Genomic DNA, 21,775 nt, shown 5'->3' on the forward strand with positions numbered 1-21,775 from the left:
GAGTTCTAGAAGTGGGGTCAAAACACAGCTGGCAGGAGCCTGGGGAGGGGGAAGAGGGAGAGGTGACCCTGAATGACACCCACTTCCCTTCTGAAAGATATGCTAAGTCACTGTGCTGAGTGCTGGGAACCCAGGGATGATAGGACATGCTGGGCTCCTCTTCAGGACAGCCCAGGTGGTGGGAACAGCCACCTGCGCGAGGACTAGGGGCAGGGCTGGCAAGACTTGCCAGGTGGAGGCATTAAGCTGAAGTTGGGGGGCTGGGCCTTCTAGGCAGCCAGGGCAGGTCAGGCTGCGGGCTGAGGAAAGTGCAGGTGGATGGTGTGATGCTGATGGCGGGTGTGAGCCTGTGCAGGCCTTGGGGCACTGGCAAGTGGCTGAGTCCATTAGAGCAAAAATGGGTACACCTTACGACACAGCAATTCCACTTTGCATCTGTCCTGGGGAGACACCTTCATACGTGCACAAGGATGCTTATTGCAGGATATCTTTTTACAGTGGAAAATTGGGACCCACCTCGGTGTCCACAGTGCTTAGGGAATGGTAAATAACCATGGCCATGTCGTGTGTGGAATGTTATGTGTGCAGTGGTTACAAAGAACAAGACGACAACATCCGTGTTTGACTCTCCTGACACATAGATTTCGAAGATACTCCATTGCATGCAAAAAGCACGCATATAGGATGATGGTTTTTATGTAAAAAGTTAAAACCACAGAGCAGCACTTTGTATTTCCTATGTGTGCATGTGCACAGATGCAGAGAAAAGGCTTGGAAAAAAGTGGAGACAGGAGAAAGTGTGGAGCGTTCTGGAAACTGGGGCCCAGGGGGACATTCTATGCAGGCTGGCTGGGCAGGCAGTGAAGGTTTGTGAATCCCATGAAAGGCTCAGACCAGATCTGGGATCGGTGGGGAGCTTGACAGGTTGAAGTGAGGGAGTGACTCGGCCACCTTTGGAAGGGTTAATTGGGGACAGCTGGAGGATGGATCAGATTTCAGGGGCCTGGAGCAGGGAGAGGAGACTGGCTCACTAAACAAGGTGCAATAAGGAAGGGCTGAGTAGTGACAAAGTTGACTGGGCTGATCTGAGAGTTATTTAGAAGAGATCCTCTCCACGACTCTCCAACATTGATTGGATATGGGTGGGAAGGGAGTGCTGATAGGGAGAGGGGTGTCCAGGTGACTCCTAGATTCTGGAGCAAATAAGTAGAGAAGTGGAAGCTTTTAGATGCTCAGCAGTGAACTTAAAGTCCTAACTCATCAGTGACTGAGCCAGAAGTAGCTGCAGCTCCCCCAGTGGGACATCAACACAGGAGGGAAGGAAGAGAAAGGGATGAGGCAGAGACTTTTCTTGTAATGTCATAATTGCTAAGAGAGAAAAAAATCTGAATCTAAATACAGAGGAGAATGGATTGCATCACCTTCATTTATACCTTCATTCATTTATTCACTCAAAAAATATTTATGCGCCTACTCTGCTAGGCCCTGTGGATTTAGCCACGAATGAGCGACCTTTCATCCACATGGCGCACACTGCTGTCTGATGGTGCATTTTCCAGGCACTGTGATGAGCTACAGGAAAGGTGGGCTCTCCCAAGCCTCAACAACAGCCAGCACTAACAAGGAGCTAACTTCATGCCAGGCATGGTTCTAGGCACGTCACATGTTTTAATTCAGTGAACTTATTTTATGGTGGAGGAAGCTGAGGCACAGAGATGCTAGGGAACTTGCCCAGGATCACACAGCTAGTCAGTGTCAGAGACAGGAGCTGAACGCACGTGATCTGGCCCCAGCCGCAGGTCTGGGCACGCCTGCGCCACATGGCATGGCCACGTGCCAGAGCAGCATATGTGAGTCAGCCTGATCATAACGTCCCTACTTCAGAGTCAGGCACACCACATGAGTCACTTGACCTCTTTGTTATTCTATTTTTCCAAAATGAATAGACCTCCTATTAGCTGCCTTGTAAGTGTGGCAAACAACTATATTGTGTGTGTGTGTGTTATAAATTTTTTCTCCCTGATACAAAGTGCTCTTCTATCTCTTGTTCAGTTTTTCAGTTCAGGGGTCTAAGTAGCTATTCCCATTCCAGAAGCAGTAAACCAAAGCTAAAGGTAATGGGTTCATATTTGGATGATAGAGCAAAGGCAGCCCTGGGGCCTGACTCCTCCCAGACCTCGAGGTCAGGCTGGGGCTCCTTCCAGGGGGTCTGGCTCCTGGGGTTACCCGCCAGCTGCAGACCTGCTTAGTGACACCTGCTTTTCTTGGCCCAGAGCTACTTTCCTCCTCACCAAGTTGCGAATGTCTCAGCACTAAAGGTCATGCCTGGCTGGGGGTCGGGCTTAAGGAGACCCCTGATAAACACCCGCTGGTTGATGCGGGAATCTCCCCAGGCACTCCACAGGGAGGGCCGCAGACTCAGTTAGAGCCAATCACCTTGCTCTCATCCCCACAGCTGTAGCCTGGTCTGGGGGGGTTCAGTGAATGGAGGGGGAAGGCGGCAGGGGCACCTTCCAGAGAGGGGAGCTCTGGCGGGGAGAGGGAGGCCAAGCTGGTGGGAAGGCAAGTTTGGTCGGATATCTTCTTTTTTGTAAAACCACTGTTAGGTCAGAGCTGGCAGGGCCTTGGACACCATCCAGTGGGGTGGTTTTCAAGGCTTTTCCGTAGCCACAGAGCCCCTTGCTTAATAGAGGGCTTTCTTGGCCCTCCAATAGATAGGCCAGGTCAGAGTGGACCTGTGCGGGAGGAGTGGCTGCCCGTCTGCTGCCCCTACCCTTCTGTGGCTCCCGTGCTGCCCAGCCTCGGTGCTGCCCAGGACTCTGCACAACAGTTTAGCTGATTCACATCAGCCTCCTTATTTCACAGATGAGGAAACTGAGGCCAGAGGTGCTCAGCCATGTAAGGAATGGATGGCAGAACGAGGCCTCCAGACCCCTAGTTCAAGCTGCTGTCCGGGCAACACCGCCACTCTGCAGGCGCTCACCACTCCATGCTCGTGACCCACTGCAGTGAGCTGGATTCTTTGAAGACAACCCAGTCCTCAAAGCCCCACCCCTACTCCACTTGCTCAAGCCCCACCCCTACTCCACATGCAGGACCCTGCGAAGGCTGAGAGAAGGGGAGCAGACTCTGTGGGGGGCAAATGCCCACATAAGGGTGCATGACATCCCGCAAAGTTCCAAGACAAAAAGAGCTGGCCCCTTTCATCCCCACCCCCCATAATGATAACGCGACAGGGAGGAGAGGGGCGGGGTGACTCGGCGGGCTCCGCCTACCGTTCCTCTCTCGAATTTGTTGGTGCGGTTCTCCGACTTGCCGAGGTACCGCTCTCCCGTGTCCCCGAGGTCTCCATAGATGGTGATGTAGACCTTGGCGTCCGTCCCTGCCCCGGGAACGTTTCCTGTGAAGATCTGCACCGAGTACAGCACAACTGGGTGGGCAGCCGGACAGACAAAGGGAAGAAAGGGATGGCATTGTTTAGGTTTGGGGGAACTGGATTTGTAGGTGGTATTCAGCTGTGGCCCGGGACTCCAGGAGAACTGAGTGTCCTCCTTTTGTCTGTTCCCTTACACACATTCTGCTACAGGTCGGAGTGGCTTCACCAGTGGGAAGTTTACTTCTAAGAGACCCAAGGGATGGAGACTTTTCCAGCCCCCTCAAACCATCCACCCCTCCAGCTGCTTATAGCTTCCGGGGGAAAGACTCAGGAAACTGCCTGACACACATGCACACCGTGGTCACTAAATCTATCTACCGTGACACACTGACAGTAAGGTGCCTTCCCATGTGAGGGTGACCGGTATCAGTGCCAGATCCTTCTAAACGGTTTATGGAAAAAATCAAATATTTTTGAAAGACTAGCTTCCCCTCAGTGTCTTTCGTATTTTCATTTACTCTTCAACCAGCCTGCCCCCAGCACTCCAGGGAAACCCCCCTCACCAAAGCCACAGTCACTGCCACCCACTCCTTTATCTCCTATGGCCTTTGGAAAGGGCTCAAAAAATACTGGTGTGACAGTTATTAAAAGTTATTCAGGAAAATGAAACTAAACACTGTCTTGTTTTTGTTTTGCTGCTCTACACTCATCAGGGAAGAACAAAGGAGCCCCTTTCCCAATCCGCAGCCCAGGAGGGAAAGGCAAGGCTTTGTTTTTAGGAAGCCTGAGCATTCTTTATCTCCTCTCCATATTCCTTTATCCTAGGGGCTTTGGAGTTCCAGGCCAGGGAAGAGGGGACTTAGCTGGACTATCCCCAAGGGGCAGGATTAAAGTTGTGGCTTTGAGGTGAAGGCGGAAATGGTCCAACTGGGAAGAAGGTCAGTTTCCCCAGCCTGGGAGCAGGTGAGGGTTAGAGAGTCCCTATGGGTGGTAGGAAATCCTCACCTGCACAAAGGGACCCAATAAGGAGACAGCTGCCTGGCTTATCTGGGGACTTGAAGCAAGGAGGCCTCCAGGCTGAAGAGAGGGTCTTTGGGGCTTCCCTGGTGGCAGAGTGGTTAAGAATCCGCCTGCCAATGCAGGGGACACGGGTTTGAGCCCTGGTCCGGGAAGATCCCACATGCCATGGAGCAACTAAGCCCGTGCACCACAACTACTGAGCCTGCGCTCTAGAGCCTGCGAGCCACAACTACTGAAGCCCGCGTGCCTAGAGCCCGTGCACCGCAACAAAGACAAGCCACCGCAATGAGAAGCCTGCGCACCACAATGAGAAGCCCGCACACCGCAATGAAGAGTAGCCCCCGCTCACCGCAACTAGAGAAAGTCTGCACGCAGCAACAAAGACCCAAAGCAACCAAAAATAAATAAATAAATAAATTTATTAAAAAAAAGAAAGAGAGAGAGAGAGAGGCTCTTTTGACAAAGCCAGGGTCCATGGGGAAGCATTGCTGCCATCCAGAGAGATGAAACCTGCATGTCGGCGGGGAGCAAGCAGCAGCAGTGTCACCGAGCGGCAGGAGACCACAGGTGTAGGTTGTTCCCACCTGGACTAAGGGCCAGGCCCCTGATGTGAGCCTCGGATTTTTATAAGACCCTAGAAAAGGGGATGCCCCCTCCCTGCAGTGACTGAGATGGACTTTCTTACCAACCCTTGCAAGTGGGCTCAAAACCACCTGTAATTAAATGTAGGAGAGTAAGGTGATGTGAGCTGCTCTTACCGGTTGGTATGGAACACGCTCACGCCCAGAACACGGTTCCTATCATTACCCTCATTTTCCCTTGGATTCCACAGCATTATTCTTTCCTGCTCTCCTTCTACCTCTCTGGCTGCTCCCTGAGCAGCTTTATAGGTTCCTGATCGTCTGCCTACCCTCGGATGCCCACGTCTCCCAGGACAGTCCACTTCCCGCAGCTCTTACCCGGCCTGCTCCGGGTGTTGACTTCTGTGAGTTCCCCGCGGCTGCATCTCCAGCCCAGTTCCCTCCTGTGTTCTGGACCCACACCCCCATGTCCACCTTGACTAGACCACAGAGCACAAACTCACATCCAATCCTGAACTCCGCCCCCTCCCTACGTCCCCTTTCCCACCCTCCCTTCTCTGCCGCCCCACCCAGCACTGTGCTGGCTAAGCCTCCTTGACGCACTGGGAGAACTGCTCTCAGAGGCCTGTCCCCTCAAGGACAGGAACCAGCACCCCCACCTTGCTCGGCTCAGCTCAGAATCTGGCCAGCATTTCACGTGTGCATTAAACAAATCCTCTCGTGTCGAAAAGAGTCAACATCTCCCACGCCTGTCTGGCTAATACTGACATGAGGTAACATTAGGAATCTTGCCACGGTTTAGACACGACAGTCGACTGTCCCCACCCCCCTCATTTTCTCTCCCCATCCATTTGCTGGCTGTGCACTCAGCCCTGCTTCACACCTGGGCGGGACCTCTTCTAGGAGCCCTCGTCCCAGAGTGGGGTGCTGTGTCCCCAGGGCTGCGATTAAATGGCCTTCCTGCCCCTTTCTCCCCACCCCCGACCCCCCGCCACTCTCTCCAGTCCTTTGGGAATTAGGAAAACCGATTCAGCGTCCGGGTGCTGGGCAATGTGGTCATGCAGTCAAATCCTACTATTCCTGGATCTTCCTCCCTCCCTATCCCACCAAGGCCACACAGCTCTCCGTGGAAAGATGTTTCCCTAGAAACATCTTTGGCATGTTATTAATACAGAACAGCAAAGTGTGCCACCGGGCCAGCTTTCCTGGGCAGCCTCTGGGATCCAAGTAGAAAAGGGGATTATCCGCCAGATTCAATAGCAAAGCAAATTTGGAGAAAGGGATATGGGTAGGGAAAGGCATGTTATTGAGGCAACACTTGTTTTTCTCTCTTAAGCAAATGGTAACTCAGACTAAAGGAAATGTGAGAGCTATAGCAGAGGCTCAGCTGAGGCTGAGGGCTGAGCCTGGAGCAATACCACCCGGCAAGAGAAGGGAGAACGTCACTCAGGGGCCGGCCAGAGAGGTAAGAAGAGAACCAGAAAATGGTAGTTCAAAAGCAAAGGAATGAGAGCAAGAAGTGTGTGGTCAGGCTGGGGCAAATCAGGCAGAAAAAAACCTCATCAATGAGAACAAGCAAACTGGCACATACAGAAAGGAAACCCATGACCTTGGACACTGGAGCTGCACCTAGCCCCTGAGAACAAACACGCCACAGCTCCAGTTCTGTACAAAGCCAGGATGCTATTTGATTCATACTCGGTTGGGACAGCTGGATCCAGCAAGAGCAGAGAGGACCAAGCCCTGCAGATTAGTAGCCAAATTAACTAAGCAAGGGAGAGAACAAGGACCAGTATAGTCCAGGCACAGGAGGGCACACATTTGGATGTATGATCACACCGTCAGACCAGGAGAGGATTTGCGCACAAACCTCGGAGTTTGTGCTGAGTACCTTTGAAGAATAGCCCTGCCATTTTATTAGCTGAGTGAACTTCGGCAGGTTATGTAACCTCTGTGAGCCTCAGTTGCCCTCTCTATGGAGTGAAGGTAATTATAGACTCTACCTCCTGGGTGCAAAGGCTCCGCCCAGCACAGGGCAGGTGCCCTACAAGGGAGGGCTCTGCTGACAGTGATGAGGGCGATCACACCACACTTACTGTCCAGAGGCTCTTCCACTTCCTTGTAGACTTGCCTTAAAGACCCATCTTTCATGTATTTCTCAGTGAAGATATCATAAGGGACCAGTTCTCGAATGGTCTTCTTGTCGTCCTCTGAGGTGGCAAGCCATCGATCACAAGGGAAGGTCAAGGTCTCTGTGCCCTGGGGTGAGGAGGAAGGAGGAAACTGAGCCCTTAATGTGGAAACTGCCAACTTCAGTCATTCATCACCATGTCAACACTCATGGGGACCAACCAAGGACAGGGGTGATGGAGCCCTACTGATAATACAAAAGCCACAGAGGAGCCCCCACCCACCCACCCGGCCTGCCCCAATTCCGGCAGATCCAGTCTTACTTAAAGCACTTTCCACACCATGTCAGGGGTAGGCTCTTGAAGGTGGAGTTCCCTGAGTCACTTAAAAATAGATATCTGAACCCCATCCCAGAGACTCAGACTCAGCAGGCAAGGGGAGGAAGCTCTGTTTTTTTTAAACTGCTCCCAGCTCCCAGCTCATACCACAGCCATGACTGACAGCTGCTTCCTAGGGTTAGAATTTCGTGGTTTTGGAATGTTTTCCAAGTTGGTTAGGTGGGTTTCTTTCTCTGAGTTGACCTTGAGTTGCAGGAAGGGTACACTTGGTCACTCACTGGTAGTATGGCTTTGGGGGTGGGGAGCAGAGACATGGTTGCCCAGACCCTCCTTCTTGACCCATAAGCCAGGTTCTAAAAGATTCTGCCTTGGACCTGAGTTAGTTCCTGCACTCGGAGTGAACTGGCTGAATTTTCCTTAGATGATTTTATCTCAACTTAAAAAGGCTACCGTTTCTTACAAAGAATCTGTCTTTAATCTCTTCTGAAAAGGAACAAAAGAAACAGCAGGACAGATCAGTCAGAAACTCACATCTTTATCTGGGAGGAGCCTGCGGATGTCCACGTGGGAGCAGTGCCAACCAGGATTTATGCCCGTATTATCATGGCCAATGCGAATTTTTTCAATGATTTCTCCCACATCTTCTAACTTTGGAAAGGAGAAAATGTACCAGATGTTGGCTGAAAGGTCCTGGAAAGTACAACTTCAGCAAAACCCTGCCTCCCCAGGGCATCCACCCTTGAGTCCCTTTGAACTTCCTGGGGTCACTTTCTCCCAGTATGTCCCTCCTGTCCAGTCAAGCCAGCCCCCGCCCTCCCCTACATATGCCGTGCTCATCCCTCCCTTCCTCCCCGCAAGCTTAACATCAGCCTAGACTTCAGAACTCAGTTCACTCAAGCTCTGGGAGGCTGCCCCCACACCTTTTCATGGTGGAGCCCAGCTCCTTGTCTTCTAGCAGTGGCTTAAGAACTGACTGGGGGGTATCAGAAGATGAGTTCTAGTTCTGCCCATGCCCTCTCTTACCACCCTTACCTTCTCCTTGGCCCCCAAGAGCCCCTCTTCATCTCCAGCCACTCCTCTTCTATATCCCTCAAATTCCAGTCCCTCAAACTCTACATTCTCTTGTCACAGGACCTTTGCACATGCTCCCCCTGCCCCTTCCCTTTTCTCTTCTTTACCTAAACCAGTGTTTGTTCAACCTCATCGTTCAGGTCTCAGCTCAAGGATCACTTCTTCAGGGAACCCCCTTGACCACCTTAAGAAAGTCAAATCTCTTCATGTTAGGGTCTGACAGCACCCTATAACCACCCCCCACAGCAGTTCTCAGAAGTTTGCATTTACCTGTGTGATAAAGAAGGTGTGATACCTTCTTCTCTACAACTGAAAGCCACAAGGGTAGGCATCACATCTGTTTTGCTCATCACTGCATCCCCAAAGCCCAGAACCTACATTCTCAATAACTATTGGATGGAAGGATGAAAGAATGATTGTTTCCTCATTTGAAAAATGGGTATGACAAAGTCAGCTGGGTTCTCTCACATGCAGTGCTGAACCTTAACCACCAAGGTATGTATGAATGTCCCCTTGAATGAAAGAGCTGATTACGTGCGTGCCACAGTGAGTCCCTGAAATTCAGGAGCTGTGATCTCCCGTCTCTCCTGCCTGGAGCCTATGGGCATAAGGTGCAAGGGAGGAACTCAGCCAGGAGTGACTGATCCCCAGATTCTTCCCTCGGAGCCCTCTAAGGAAGCAAGGAGGTGGCCAGACACAAGGCAAGGCAGCCACTCAGCTGGCACCTGTCTGCCCGGCTCTCTCTCTGCCAGGCTGCCCTCCGTCATCCCACCAGGTCCCACTCCAGGGCCTCTCCCAGTTCTCATGTGTCATATTCTCTTCTGAAATGGTGCTGTAGGTATCAGTTCACACCCTGCCTCAGCCCTATGGGGATCTGAGCGATCACAGGTGGATATAAACAAGGAAGTCGGGGTAAAGGGAAAAGAGGGTAGGGAAATATGGTAATACCCAGGTGCTCTGGCTCATGGTTGGTCCACGGAATTCATGCCTTTTGCTTTGGCAGTTGGGGGTTAAAGAGGGTGTGCAGACTTGAGTTTCCTGGTAGCAACTGTGCTAAGCTACCTGCCTGGCCTGCTCCATCAAGGTCTCAGTGCTACAAAGAGACGGCTCCAGGATGGATGAGAGCTCCCGATAAGTGAATGGCATCTGAATGAGTTAGTGAGTCATTCATCAAATGCAAAGCCTCTATAACTCTAGACAGATGTGACCTGGGAATGAACTAGAACAGCTCCCACCACTGCATACCCTCCACACACGCACAGGCCCACAGTCAGCAGCCATGGGAAGGCCCATCAGCACTGCTTGAGAAACCTCCCCCTATTCCCACCCTACCTCCATCCTTCCCAGTTGCAGCCCTACGAGCTGTGTGATCTAGACAAGGCACTTGACCTTCCAGGTCTCAACTGCCTCATCTATCAAATAGGAAGATTGCTCAGCTGAAGGCAGAGGCATGGGCAGAGCAACCCTTCGAGGTCACTCCTACATCTAAGATCGCAGACGTGCTTCTTCTTGTCAGTGATTCTCTCCTTCCAAGTGACCAACATGGTGCCACATTGCTGGAGACACCCTGAGTTAACAAGATGCTATAACTGTCATTGCTTCTGCTGCCCTGCAGCTCTGCTCCAACTCCCCGCTGGCCAGCTCACCCATGCATCATCAGAGAAGTGGTGTCCCCCACGAGTCCCCGGGCTTTCTGAATCATTAAACGGAGACCAGTGATTTCACAGGGCCTTATCCTTTGACAACAGGAGAAACAGGAAGCTACAGGTGAGATCGTGGCTCACAGAATCTGCACTCAAGGACGCTGAGCTGCCAGGCAGCTGGCCAATGGAATCGTTTGCCAGCTTAACTCTTGGAATAGTGACTTGGGACACCAAGTGCTGAGGACAAGGTTGGCACATGGGAAGTGCTCAGTAATTATTAGCTATTGTTGTTATTTTCCCAGCCGATCCGTGTGCCTGAGGACGAGGCCATGGAGAGAGGATGGGGCTTGCTCATGAGTTAGAGGCTGAGCAGAACCAGAACCCAGGGTTATGGGCTCGCAAACCAGCGCTCCACCTCTTATCTGAAGATCAACTGGAAAAGAGAAATGGAGAGACAGGGACACAAAGCGATCTCATTTGTTTCTAAGCTCTCATACACGCAGCTCCCAGATAGATTTGAAAAGAAATAAGATAGCAACAAATTGCTGGCAAATTATAGCTGCCCATTAGGTGGACTTCATTAATAAAACTCTCCAGAAGCCATGCTGAGGTGTAATCACAGCTTGGGCCCCTGACGGCATCAGGCTTGCATGACGCACACGCCTTGACATCTCGGGTGGGTGAGGTGTTGCTCTGTGTGCGCAGATGAATCACCCTTGAATTTTCCTTGTTAAAAAACTCCACCAAGGCGGCGCAGTGTTTGAGAGTCTGCCTGCTGATGTGGGGGACATGGTTTCGTGCCCCGGTCCGGGAGGATCCCACATGCCGTGGAGCGGCTGGGCCCGTGAGCCATGGCCGCTGAGCCTGCGCGTCCGGAGCGTGTGCTCCACAACGGGAGAGGCCACGGCAGTGAGAGGCCCGCGCACTGCAAAAAACAAACAAACAAACAAAACTCCACCAAGGTGGCAAACTTCCCAGAAGTGCTGACTGCTCCCAGAGAAGGTGGGGAGGGGAAAGGGTGTCCCCCAGGGCAGACACAGCCCGAGGAAGAAGGAAGGGGCTCTGGACTTTGTTTCCCACCAGAAAGTAAGGGGCACATCTGAAAAGGTCCCCACTACCTGGCTCCCATCTCTCGTCCTGCAGAGTCATCCCCTTTAGGTCCTGCTCCATCTCGTCCTCTAGCCAAGTCGCATCACTCTCCTCCTAGCCCCTCTGGCCAAACCTCAAGCCACTTGCTGTGTTGACTTCCACCTCTGGCCACGATGTTCCCCTTGCTAGGAATCCTTCCCTCCTTGTTCCCGCTTATGTCCACTTTCAGGTCCAGCTCAAAACCACCACTTCCAGGGAGCCCTCTCCCATCTCTGAGCACCTATAGCACTCTCAGCCAGCCCCGCTGTTTGCCCTCATCACCATGGACTAGTCTACTACAGCGGCTAAGAGCACATATCGTGAGCCAGTCCTCCTGGCTTTGAATCCTGCTTCCACTATGCCTTGGTTGTGTGATTTCATGTAAGCTACTAAACTCTCTGTGCCTCAGTTTCCGCATATTTAAGCAGGGATGATTAAAGCGCAGAGTTGCTATGAGGGTTAAGTGAGTTAATATGGGTAAAGCCCTATGATGGTGCCTTCCTACCCCCAGGATCAGTTACTATGATGATCGCCAGACTCTCTCATTAGCCTCGTGTGAGATCTGGAGTTCCCCAGCTGGACTGCAAGCCCCTTGCAGGCATAGTCTGGGTCCTCTTCTTCCCTTGTCTCTCCCACCCCACCTGGCACGCGGTGGAGTGCACAGGGAGGCACGGGACTGAGTGCAGAGAATACCAAGGTGTGGATGTGGTGACATACATCCACAGTAACCGTCGAACGACTCTCAGGCCAGAGTTGAGGGGGAGCGGAGGAATATACGGATGCTCTTTTGTATATGAGAGGATTGGCCATAGCTCAGCAGATGAACGGGAGACAACTATATGACGAGAAAGTCTGGAAGCCGGCTCTCTCCACGGGTCTCTGTTGTTGGTAGCACTGGAGATGGCCCCAATGGAACTGGAATTGTGCTTCTAGCTCCCTAAGCCCTATGCACTCATGATCACCTTTGATTCAGACACTGGTCCTGGAAGGGCAGGTTCACTGTCCTCCTGGCTACTCAGATGCGCTGAGGCTCAGAGAGGTTGGATGGACTGCCTGTCTCCCTCACTCACAGCAGCGCATCAGACGGAAGGCACACGTCAGACTCTGGACAAAGGGCTCCTTCTTGTCTTCTGGTCCATCCCGCCCCCAGTTCTGGCTCCCCCGGCTGGCTCCCCCGGCTGCCTGCCAGACCCAGGTACCTCCATTATGAAGCGGGAGGCGGACTTCCTCTCAAAGAACAGCTTCTGCTCCCTCTTGTTGGTGCACAGGTACCTCTGCTGGGTGCACACAGCATCGCAGCCATAGATGATGATGAAGATGTTGGCGTTTGTCCCAGCGGCAAAGACATCACTGGTGTAGAGGGTGATCTCGTAAGGGACAACTAAGGGTGGGGGACAGAGGGCAAAGTCAGAGGGGAGGTGAAAACAGGACACAGGCAGGTCAAGTTCTTCACGAGCACCACCACCCCAGATGGTCCCTTCACTGGGAGCTGCTACCCAGGGACCTGAACCTTCACATGGTTGCCTAGCAACCACAGGGTGAGGGGAGGTGTTTTGTCATGCCTAGTGCCCACAGAAAGCTCCTTTCACCTCAGACCAGGGTCTCCGTGCCTCTCCCATCACAGAGCTAGTACAACAGACTGGCTGAAAGCACAGGCACTCTGCCTGTTGTCACCAGCTAGTTTGGGGTACAGTGTGGAATACATCCCATATTTCCTTTCCCTGGGTCCAGGGCTCTGTCCACAGCCAGCACAGGGCCAGGGGAATTTCCAAGGTGTGCCTGGCCAAGGGTCAACACTGGATGATGGACCGGGACTGAGTTGGGGTGGTGAGCAATGGGGTGCAGGAGGAGGCCCAGCCTTGCTGTGCAAGATTCCTACATGGTGTATACAGCCTTGTCTGAAGTTCCGCGTGGAAGAGGTCCCTGACAATGGCACCATCGTCTTCATTCTTGGCCAACCAGCGGCCACAGGGGAATGTCATGCACCTTCCAAGGGATGGGGCGTCCACCTCTACCCAGTCTAAAAACCAGCCTGGAGCCTTGCCTGGAGGGAAGGAGACACAGAACTCATCAAGGACCTCTGCACAGATGGTTTTCTGTGAACAACTTCAGGGACTCCAAACACGCTTCCCTACTCGACGGCTGGCGCTTACAGCTCCACCGTGAACATGCCATCCCTCTTGCTTACAGCATTACTGAACTGATTCCCCTGCACCCAGCTGAAGGTAGATCACACTCCAGCCTACTGTCAGTGAAATTAGCAAGAGCAAAGGAGCATGGGGAGGAGATGACAGGAGGCAGAGAGTCTGAGGGGAGGGAAGCAAGCACACTGTCCAAGGTGGAAGGTGCTCCGAAGAGGGAGCCCAGAGATGCCAGAGAGAGCCTGTGTTCACGAGGACTCCATAGTTCCACCCAGTGACGGGGCGAGACACTGGGCTCCCTGGCCTCAGTTTGCGATGCATGAAGGCAAGGGAAACTAGTGAAGGATCGATGCTCCTCCCTGGGAAAGTGAGTGCTCAGGTTTAAAGAAAGAAATGGAAGCCAGGCAGAGACCCTGTTCCTCAGTCCCAGAGGGAAGGAGGAAGGCCTCCTTCCTCAGGCTTAGAAGATATGGTTTGAAGACCAAGAAAATGAGTCTGCTTTACTGAGAGAGAACAAACTTGGGCACAGCTTTTGTGTGGCTGCAGTGTCAGTGGGTTCTGGGAAGAACTGGCTCCATCAGTGGTTCTCAAAGTGGAGCCCCCGGCCTAGCAGCCTCAGCATTACCAGTGAGAAACATAAGCTCTCGGGTCCCACCCCAGACCTACTCCAACCAAAGGCTGTGGGTGGGGCCCAGAAATCTGTGTGTTAACAAGCCCCCCAACGTGGCTCTGATACACATTCAAATTTGAGGACCACTGATCAGGGATTCTCAAATCTGGCTGCCCACTGAAATTTCTGGGAGTGCGGTTTTGGGGAAAGCTTTAAAAGTCACCAGCGTCCTGGCCCCTCCCTGATCAATTAGACCAGAATCTCTGCGTGCAGCCAGGACTCTACCAGACTGGAGGGACTGAGCAAGCTGTGTCATTATGGAAGGCAGATGACATCCAAGTCTACCTCAGATTCTTGCCTAGACACCCACGGGGACCTGACCATGGTCCTCACGTTCTTAGCCAGGAAAAGAGGGAGGGAAGGCAGAGACCTGTGTTGTCATGGCCGATCCTGACTTTCCACAGATCTCCCAGGTCCAGGGTCTCCACTGTGAAGATTTCGATGCTGTCCCTCTCAAACTTGTCACTGTTTGTCTTGGAGGATTTCAGGAGGGTCATTCCTGCCAACCAAATGACCCCAAATGACTGGCTGGGCCTGAGACCTCCCAACCTAGTCTGACCACCCTTTTTCGTCTCTCCTCATCATGACCAAATTTCTGAACTTTCATCAAATTTAGACTGTACAATTACCATCCACTTGGCGTCTTTGGCATTTTGTGTGTGTGTGTATGTATGTCCTTTTATTAAGCTTTACAATAATCTTTTGACATATATATTATATATATATATATATATATATAATATATATATATATATATTTATTTATATATTTATTTATTTTGCCGTACGCAGGCCTCTCACTGTTGTGGCCTCTTCCATTGCAGAGCACAGGCTCGGGATGCGCAAGCCCAGCGGCCATGGCTCACGGGCCCAGCCACTCCGCGGCATGTGGGACCTTCCCAGACCGGGTCACAAACCCGTGTCCCCTGCATCGGCAGGTGGACTCTCAACCACTGCGCCACCAGGGAAGCCCTTGACATATATATTTTTATTTCCAGTTTGCATCTAAAGAAAAGGAGACACACCCAGAAATTAAGTGCCTTATCCAAGGTCATCCAGGAGGAAGTGGTGGGGCCCTAAGTCAATGTGTGCTCCCCTTTCACAATCCCCGCGTTTCTCCATGGCCGGGAGGGAGCCAGTGACAGAGCCACCCTCCCACGCTCCCTGGGGAAACAGGGCCTCCCCTGCAGGGATGGGGCATGCGGGAATTCTCTGGAGACTCTTCTCTGGATGACAGAAGGAGGGTTGGCTTCAAATGCCCCTGACCAGGCATCTCACATACATCATCTGTCCTGGGACTCTGGCTGCGTGTCAGTCTGAAATTTAAGGTGGTTTCAGGATCATCACCATCTCCTCCTGCCTCAGCTTTTAAGTCTCCTTAACCCTGTAAGTCCCACCTCATGTAGGAAGTCTTCTGATAATCTAGACTCATTGCAGACTGGTTTCAGCACACAGAGTCAGACAGACCTTGGTTAGATGCCCGGTTTTGCCACTTAGCATCTGGGTGGCCTTGGACAAATTACTTAATTCCCTGAAACTGGTTTCCTCGAATGTCAAAAGGGATGGTCTTCCCCATAGAGTTGTTGTATTTAATAAAATGATGACTTGTGTCTTCAAGAATGTGCCTAACACATAGCAATTCCTTGGCAAATAAAAGCAGTTGTTAGGGCCCCTCAATTTCATTGACCATGGCTCAGTAACTATTGCAAGGACGTTCATTTATAAGTTTTGGCCTGATTCATTCATTATATCTGCATTACCTAACCTAGTAAATAATAATAATAATAAATGTCTTATTGAGTGTCATTTTGTCTCAAATATTTTACATGTTCAATTTCATTAAATACACAACTCTATGAGGCATGTTCTAATATAATCTCCATTTTACAAATGGGGGAAACTAAAGCACAGAGAGATTAAGGAACTTGCCCAAGGTCACACAGCTAATAAGTGGTAGGGCAGAAGTTTAAACCAATCAGTCAAGCTTGAGTCCATGCTCTATATCACCACAGTGCTGAATTAGAATAAGAGCACCCCAAAGTCAGGGATTAAGCTCCTTCATTCTTTGGCAATTCTTGGCATAGAGCTCTGGACCCACAGGGTTTTGAGCAAATATGGGATGACTACATATTTGAGGGACTGGTTCCTCTCTGAACTCAGACAGGATGGCTGGACACATGGTCCAAGTGGATGGCTGACTCCAGCACTACATTCCACCTTCTCTGATTGCCTTGACAGAGGCTCCAGAAGGACCCCAAGACTCCCTGAGCATCTCATCTGGAGAGTACCATGGAACCCACTGGCTGAATCTCACTGGAGGTTGGGAAGAGCCACTGGTTCCCGGGTTGTTATTGAGGTAGAGATAGAATTAGGGCTACCTCTGCCTTTAGAACAGAAGGAGAAAGCTGGCAAAAGACACAGAGAAGAGATCACTCGCTGTTTGGACCGAGGAGCCCGTTTGCTACAGTTTTGAAAGTCAAACAGAGTGACACCTCAAGGAACGGCACAGGAAATGGTAAAAACTTTCAGAAAGGCCTGGACAAAGAATCGGGCACCATTACTTGGGGAGAGGATACCGAAGGGAAGATGATTGACATGGCTTCCAAAGGTGGTAGAGGTGGTAGAGGCAGCAGTGAGGACCAAGAGAGGGCAGGGGGCTCTCTGTCCCCAGAATGCAGTAGGCCTGACTTAGTAAGATTTAGGAAGAATTTTAAAAGAACTGGCATTCACAACCGAGGCAGACAAGTCACCTCACAGGGAGATTTTTAAGAAAAAAGGAATTGCCTTTCTCTGTTGGGGCTAGTTGCATGAAATCTTTCAAGAGTCAGAGGCATGCAAGAATACACAATGGGGAAAGGATAGCCTCTCCAATAAATGGTGGAAATGGATGTCTACGTGTAAAATACTTAATTTGGACCCTTATCTCATACTGTACATAAAAATCAACTCAAAATGAATTACAGATTTAAACAGAAGGACCGAAACTGTAAAACTCCTAGAACAAAGCATAAAAGAAACACTTTATGACATTGGTCTTGGCAATGATTTCATGAATATGCCACCAAAAGCACAGCAACAAAAAATAAAATTAACAAGAGGGACTACATTAAACTAAAAAGTTTCTACACAGCAAAGGAAACAACAGAGTGAAAAGGCAACATACAGAATGGAAGGGACTTCCCTGCTGGCGCAGTGGTTGAGAGTCCGCCTGCTGATACAGGGGACACGGGTTCGTGCCCCGGTCCAGGAAGATCCCACATGCCGCAGAGCAGCTGGGCCCGTGAGCCATGGCCGCTGAGCCTGCGCATCCGGAGCCTGTGCTCCGCAACGGGAGAGGCCACAACAGTGAGAGGCCCGCGTACCACAAAAAAACAAAAACAAAAGCAGAATGAGAGAACATATTTGCAAACTATATATCTATAAGGGGTTAATCACCAAAATATATAAAGTAATCTTACAACTCAATAACAAAAAAACTAAGAACCCAATTAAAAATGGGCTAAGGACTTAAATAGACATTTCTCCAGAGAAGACATAAAAATGGCCAACAGTATAAGAAAAAAGGCTCATTGTCACTAACCATGAAGTAAGTGCAAATCAAAACCATAATGAGATATCTCACACCTGTCAGGATGGTTACTATCAAAAAAACAAAAGGGGACTTTCCTGGTGGTCCAGTGGTTAAGAATCTGCCTTTCAGTGCAGGGGACGTGGGTTCCATCTCTGGTCAGGAACTAAGATCCCACATGCCACGGGGCAAGTAAGTCTGCGTGCCACAACTACAAAGCCCACGTGTCACAACTAGAGAGAAGCCCTTGCACTGCAACAAAAAGCCCGGGCACCGCAGTGAAAGATCCCATGTGCTGCAAGTAAGACCTGATGCAGCCAAAAATAAATAAATTTTAAAAAACCCAAACAAACCAAAAGACAACAAGTGTTGGTGAGGATGTAGAGAAATTGGAACCCCTGCACACAGTTGGTGGGAATGAAAAATGATTCAGTTGCTATGGATAATAGTATGAAAGTTCCTAAAAAAGTTAAAAAGAGAACTACCATATGAACCCACAATCCCAATTCTGGGTATATATCCAAAAGAATTGAAATCAGATTCTTGAAAAGTATTAGCGCTCATGTGTTCATTGCAGCGCTATTCACAATAGCTAAGAATGGGAAAAATCCTAAATGTCTATTGACAGATGAATGGATAAAGAAAATATGGTATGTACATACAATGGAATATTATACAGCCTTGTAAAAGGAGATTCTCCAATATGCAACAATGTGGATGGTTCTTGAGGATATTATGCTAAGTGAAATTAGCCAGACACAAAAGGATGAATACAGCATGACTCCATTTAAATGAGGTATCAAAATCAAATTCATAAAATCAAAGACGGAAATGGTAGTTATCAGGAGCTGGGGAGAGGAGGAAATGGGGGTTTAATAATCAACAGGCATAAAGTTTCAGTTTAGTAAGTTTAATAAGCTCTAGAGATCTGCTGTACACCACATACCTATAGTCAATGACCATGTATCGTACATTTAAAATTTGGTAAGAAAATAGATTGCATGTTAAGTATTCTTCATAAAATAAAATAAAATAATAAAGAGAATTTAAAAATATGGTTTCTTAAAATAAAAGAGAGAAAGAGGGAGAGTCACGTCCAGTAATTCCTTGGAAAATTGCACTGAATCTCCCAGTCTCCCTGGAGGGGAACGTGGGTGAACCTCGGCCCTGCGTTGCTTTCTTACCAGTGTCATCTTGAGTGCCAAAGAGTGTGATGAAGACGTTGGCATCGGTGCCCGCGTTCTTCTTGTCCCCGGTCTTTATGGTCACTGAGAATGTGGTAGATTTATCTGCCAGGAGAAGAGTGTGGAGAAGTGAGTGGTAGATTCCACCTCCCATGAAGGGAGGAGGAAGAAAACGTACTGAGCATGTTTCTCTGCTTGTGTTGGCTGTTTTTATGAATCACTTTACTTGTAGCATGTGTTCTTCTGCAGCTGCCTTTAGTCTGGAAACTTCCTGAAGGCAGAGATGAGGTTCCCCCACCCCACATCCAGCTCACACAGGAAACCCTCAATCAGTAAAGTTGTAGGATGCTTGGGGAAGACTTGGGGTGACTGTGGGGTTCAGAGACTCAACAGCCAGGAGCCCTGGTGTGACTCCTTCAGGTTGGGAAGTTTTAGGGATGCATGTTTCAAGGAAGGGAACACAAGTGTCATAGAACTCTTGAAAGTTCATTCTTTCCCTTGACGAAAATATCCATATTGAGAGTCTATAATGTGCCTGGAGGGGAGGACACAAGTCTAAGTCAGAGTCAGCTATAACTATTCTATTCTATTCCATTCCATTCCATTCCTTCCATTCCATTCTATTCCTGACAATAACTCCATGCTAGGCCATGTACTTCATACCCAGCCATATGCTAGACATGTGAGAATACGCCCCCTTCACCTCCCCATTCTTGCCATGGAGGAATGAGAGAACAGATAGATTCCCAGGGAAGGAAGTGCCCAGAGCCCACAGGGGAAGGGAAGATGGAGACCTAGTGGGGGAGAGACAGAGGAAAGGGGTGCTGGAGGGGAGAAATCAGCTCTAGGTTAGGAAACCTTTCTGCTCCAGGGCCAGGTTGTCGAGGGGGTTGCTGTCATCTCCCCCACCCTCCTCATCCTCGCTTGGCGGCAGCACATAGGACTCATCCACTGGCAACAGCTCCCTGGACAGCTGGCCGTCATCCTCCTCCACTGCCAGCCAGCGCTGGCACGGAAAGTAGTACCTGTGGGGACAGGGGGTGAGGAGAATTGAGGGATGTCTCTTTGGAAAGGTGTCATGAAACAGTAGTCATGGGCTGAGGAACGAGAGGCCATCATGGGGCCCAAATGCTCCCCTGTCTTCCCCCGCACCCCCAGCATTGCCCTCCCATCCTACCTAGCCTGGGAGTCACCCCATTAGTCACTTGGCTAGAGTAGACAACAAACATGGGATGTGGTTTCCATACAGCCCCACTGAAAATGGCTGGGTAACAGTGCCTGGAGCACAGCAAACCCTCAATCAGGGTCCTATTGGAGGAATCTAGAGGAAAAGGGGCTTCTGGGGACTGTTCCAGCCTTTTCTAGAATCAACCTGTTAGCCAGAGCCACTTTGGCAGAGAATGTTGTACACATAGGAGGGACTTCATACCCAAGGGCTGAATTAGTGGATTTTAATGGAATGACCCAATTATGCTTCTGGAAGGTGCAAAGAGTATGGCTAAGGAGCTGGCACAGCAGACAGCGGGCATCACCCAGGGAAGGGAGGTCCGAGGTAGACTCCTCAGTGGAGAGGCTGAACCCAGAGCAAGGAAGGCGCCTGGACGGAAGGGAACTAAGGATGGGGGCCGAGAGAGGCAGCAGGGTGCGGGAACTGAGGACTCGCCTCTAGAGCCAGACTGGGGTTGAATCCTGGCTCTGCGGCCTACGGTCATGTGAGTTTGAACAAGTTTCTTTACTTCTTTGTGCAAAGGTTGCCAGATTTAGCCAATAAAATCACAGGACTCCCAGTTAAATTGGAATTTTAGATAAGCAAGTAATAATGTTTCAATATAAGTATGTCCTATCTAGTATTGGGGACATACTTATACTAAAACCTTATCCATTGCTTATCTGACATTCAAATCTAATTGGCCATTCTGCAGTTTATCAGGCAACCCTCTGTAGAATGAGGATGATAGTGCCTATTTCATAGGTGGTTGTGAGAATTTCCCGACTCAAACATTTTTAAGTGCTTCAAAAAACTGCCTGGCTCTCAGTACGCTCTTGGTTAGGAATTTGCTAAAACTATTGTGAAGATGATGATGATTCTTCTTAATGCTTCCTTTCTTCCTCTTCAGTCCATGCCTGGGATCTCTGGAGGTTGTGGGCTGGACAGTTCCCACTGGGCCCCTGAGCTTCCAGAACAACTCAGAGGGTTTGGGGATGCAGCCCATCTCTACAGCCCCATCTGCACCCCTTCCCCACCGCTGTCCAGGTGCATAAGATGCATTCAGGGTCTGGTCAAAGTCTGGAGAGGTGGGAGCAGTGTAGGCCCAGGGTCTCGTCCCTGTCTGAGCCCCCCATCCTCCTACAGTCCTTACTGCTTCCCAACGTCAGCATGGTAGAGGGGCAGCGCCAGAGGACGCCACCTTGGCCCAGGGGCTCGGATGGGGCACAGAGGGGCACCTGTGTATTGAGAGATGTGGATTTAACCTTGGGAGATATAAACCAAATTGCTATGACATTAGTGTTTAAGTGAAAAATGTATATCGTTCCACTTCTCTGCCTTTCAAATATATGAGTGGGAAAGTTAAACTTTTACTAATTTATGAATAATAGGCTTTAGTTCTAAATTATGGCCGATTAAGGGAGAGAGACAGAAGTAAGGAAAAGAGTGGGATTGGGGCCGAGGTGGAGTAATGAGAGTATGGGAAGCTGGAGGAGGACAGGGACAGAGGGAGAGAGATGCATAAAGAAAGAGCTGGGGGAGACTGATGCTGGGAGAGAAAAAAGTCAGTAAGAGGGGAAGGCACAAGCCCTCCCACACCCGTGAAGAGCGCACGCGCGGGGAGTCAGAGCCTGGCTTCTTGGCACCACCCCCGTGGTCCCTGAGATACCTGCACCATGAAGTTAAAGGCCCTTAGCACGCCCATGGCTGCAGCCTCCG

At 50.3% G+C, this 21,775-nt stretch overlaps 1 protein-coding gene across 2 annotated transcripts in view; it reads right to left on the reverse strand.

Annotated features, from left to right (window-relative positions):
- LOXHD1 (lipoxygenase homology PLAT domains 1) overlaps positions 1–21,775 on the reverse strand; it is a 201,300-nt gene that overhangs the window by 67,320 nt on the left and 112,205 nt on the right. For both annotated transcript variants that reach the window (XM_033837947.1, XM_073790898.1), the window contains exons 22-29: positions 19,708–19,874; positions 18,850–18,954; positions 14,469–14,597; positions 13,167–13,331; positions 12,487–12,668; positions 7,977–8,093; positions 7,074–7,236; positions 3,276–3,430 (exon numbers count right to left, since the gene is read on the reverse strand). In XM_033837947.1, coding sequence (XP_033693838.1) covers positions 3,276–3,430; positions 7,074–7,236; positions 7,977–8,093; positions 12,487–12,668; positions 13,167–13,331; positions 14,469–14,597; positions 18,850–18,954; positions 19,708–19,874 — 1,183 coding nt within the window. The remainder of the gene's footprint in view (positions 1–3,275; positions 3,431–7,073; positions 7,237–7,976; positions 8,094–12,486; positions 12,669–13,166; positions 13,332–14,468; positions 14,598–18,849; positions 18,955–19,707; positions 19,875–21,775) is intronic.

Source organism: Tursiops truncatus, chromosome 13 (genome assembly GCF_011762595.2).
Source record: "Tursiops truncatus isolate mTurTru1 chromosome 13, mTurTru1.mat.Y, whole genome shotgun sequence".
Classification (NCBI taxonomy): domain Eukaryota; kingdom Metazoa; phylum Chordata; class Mammalia; order Artiodactyla; family Delphinidae; genus Tursiops; species Tursiops truncatus.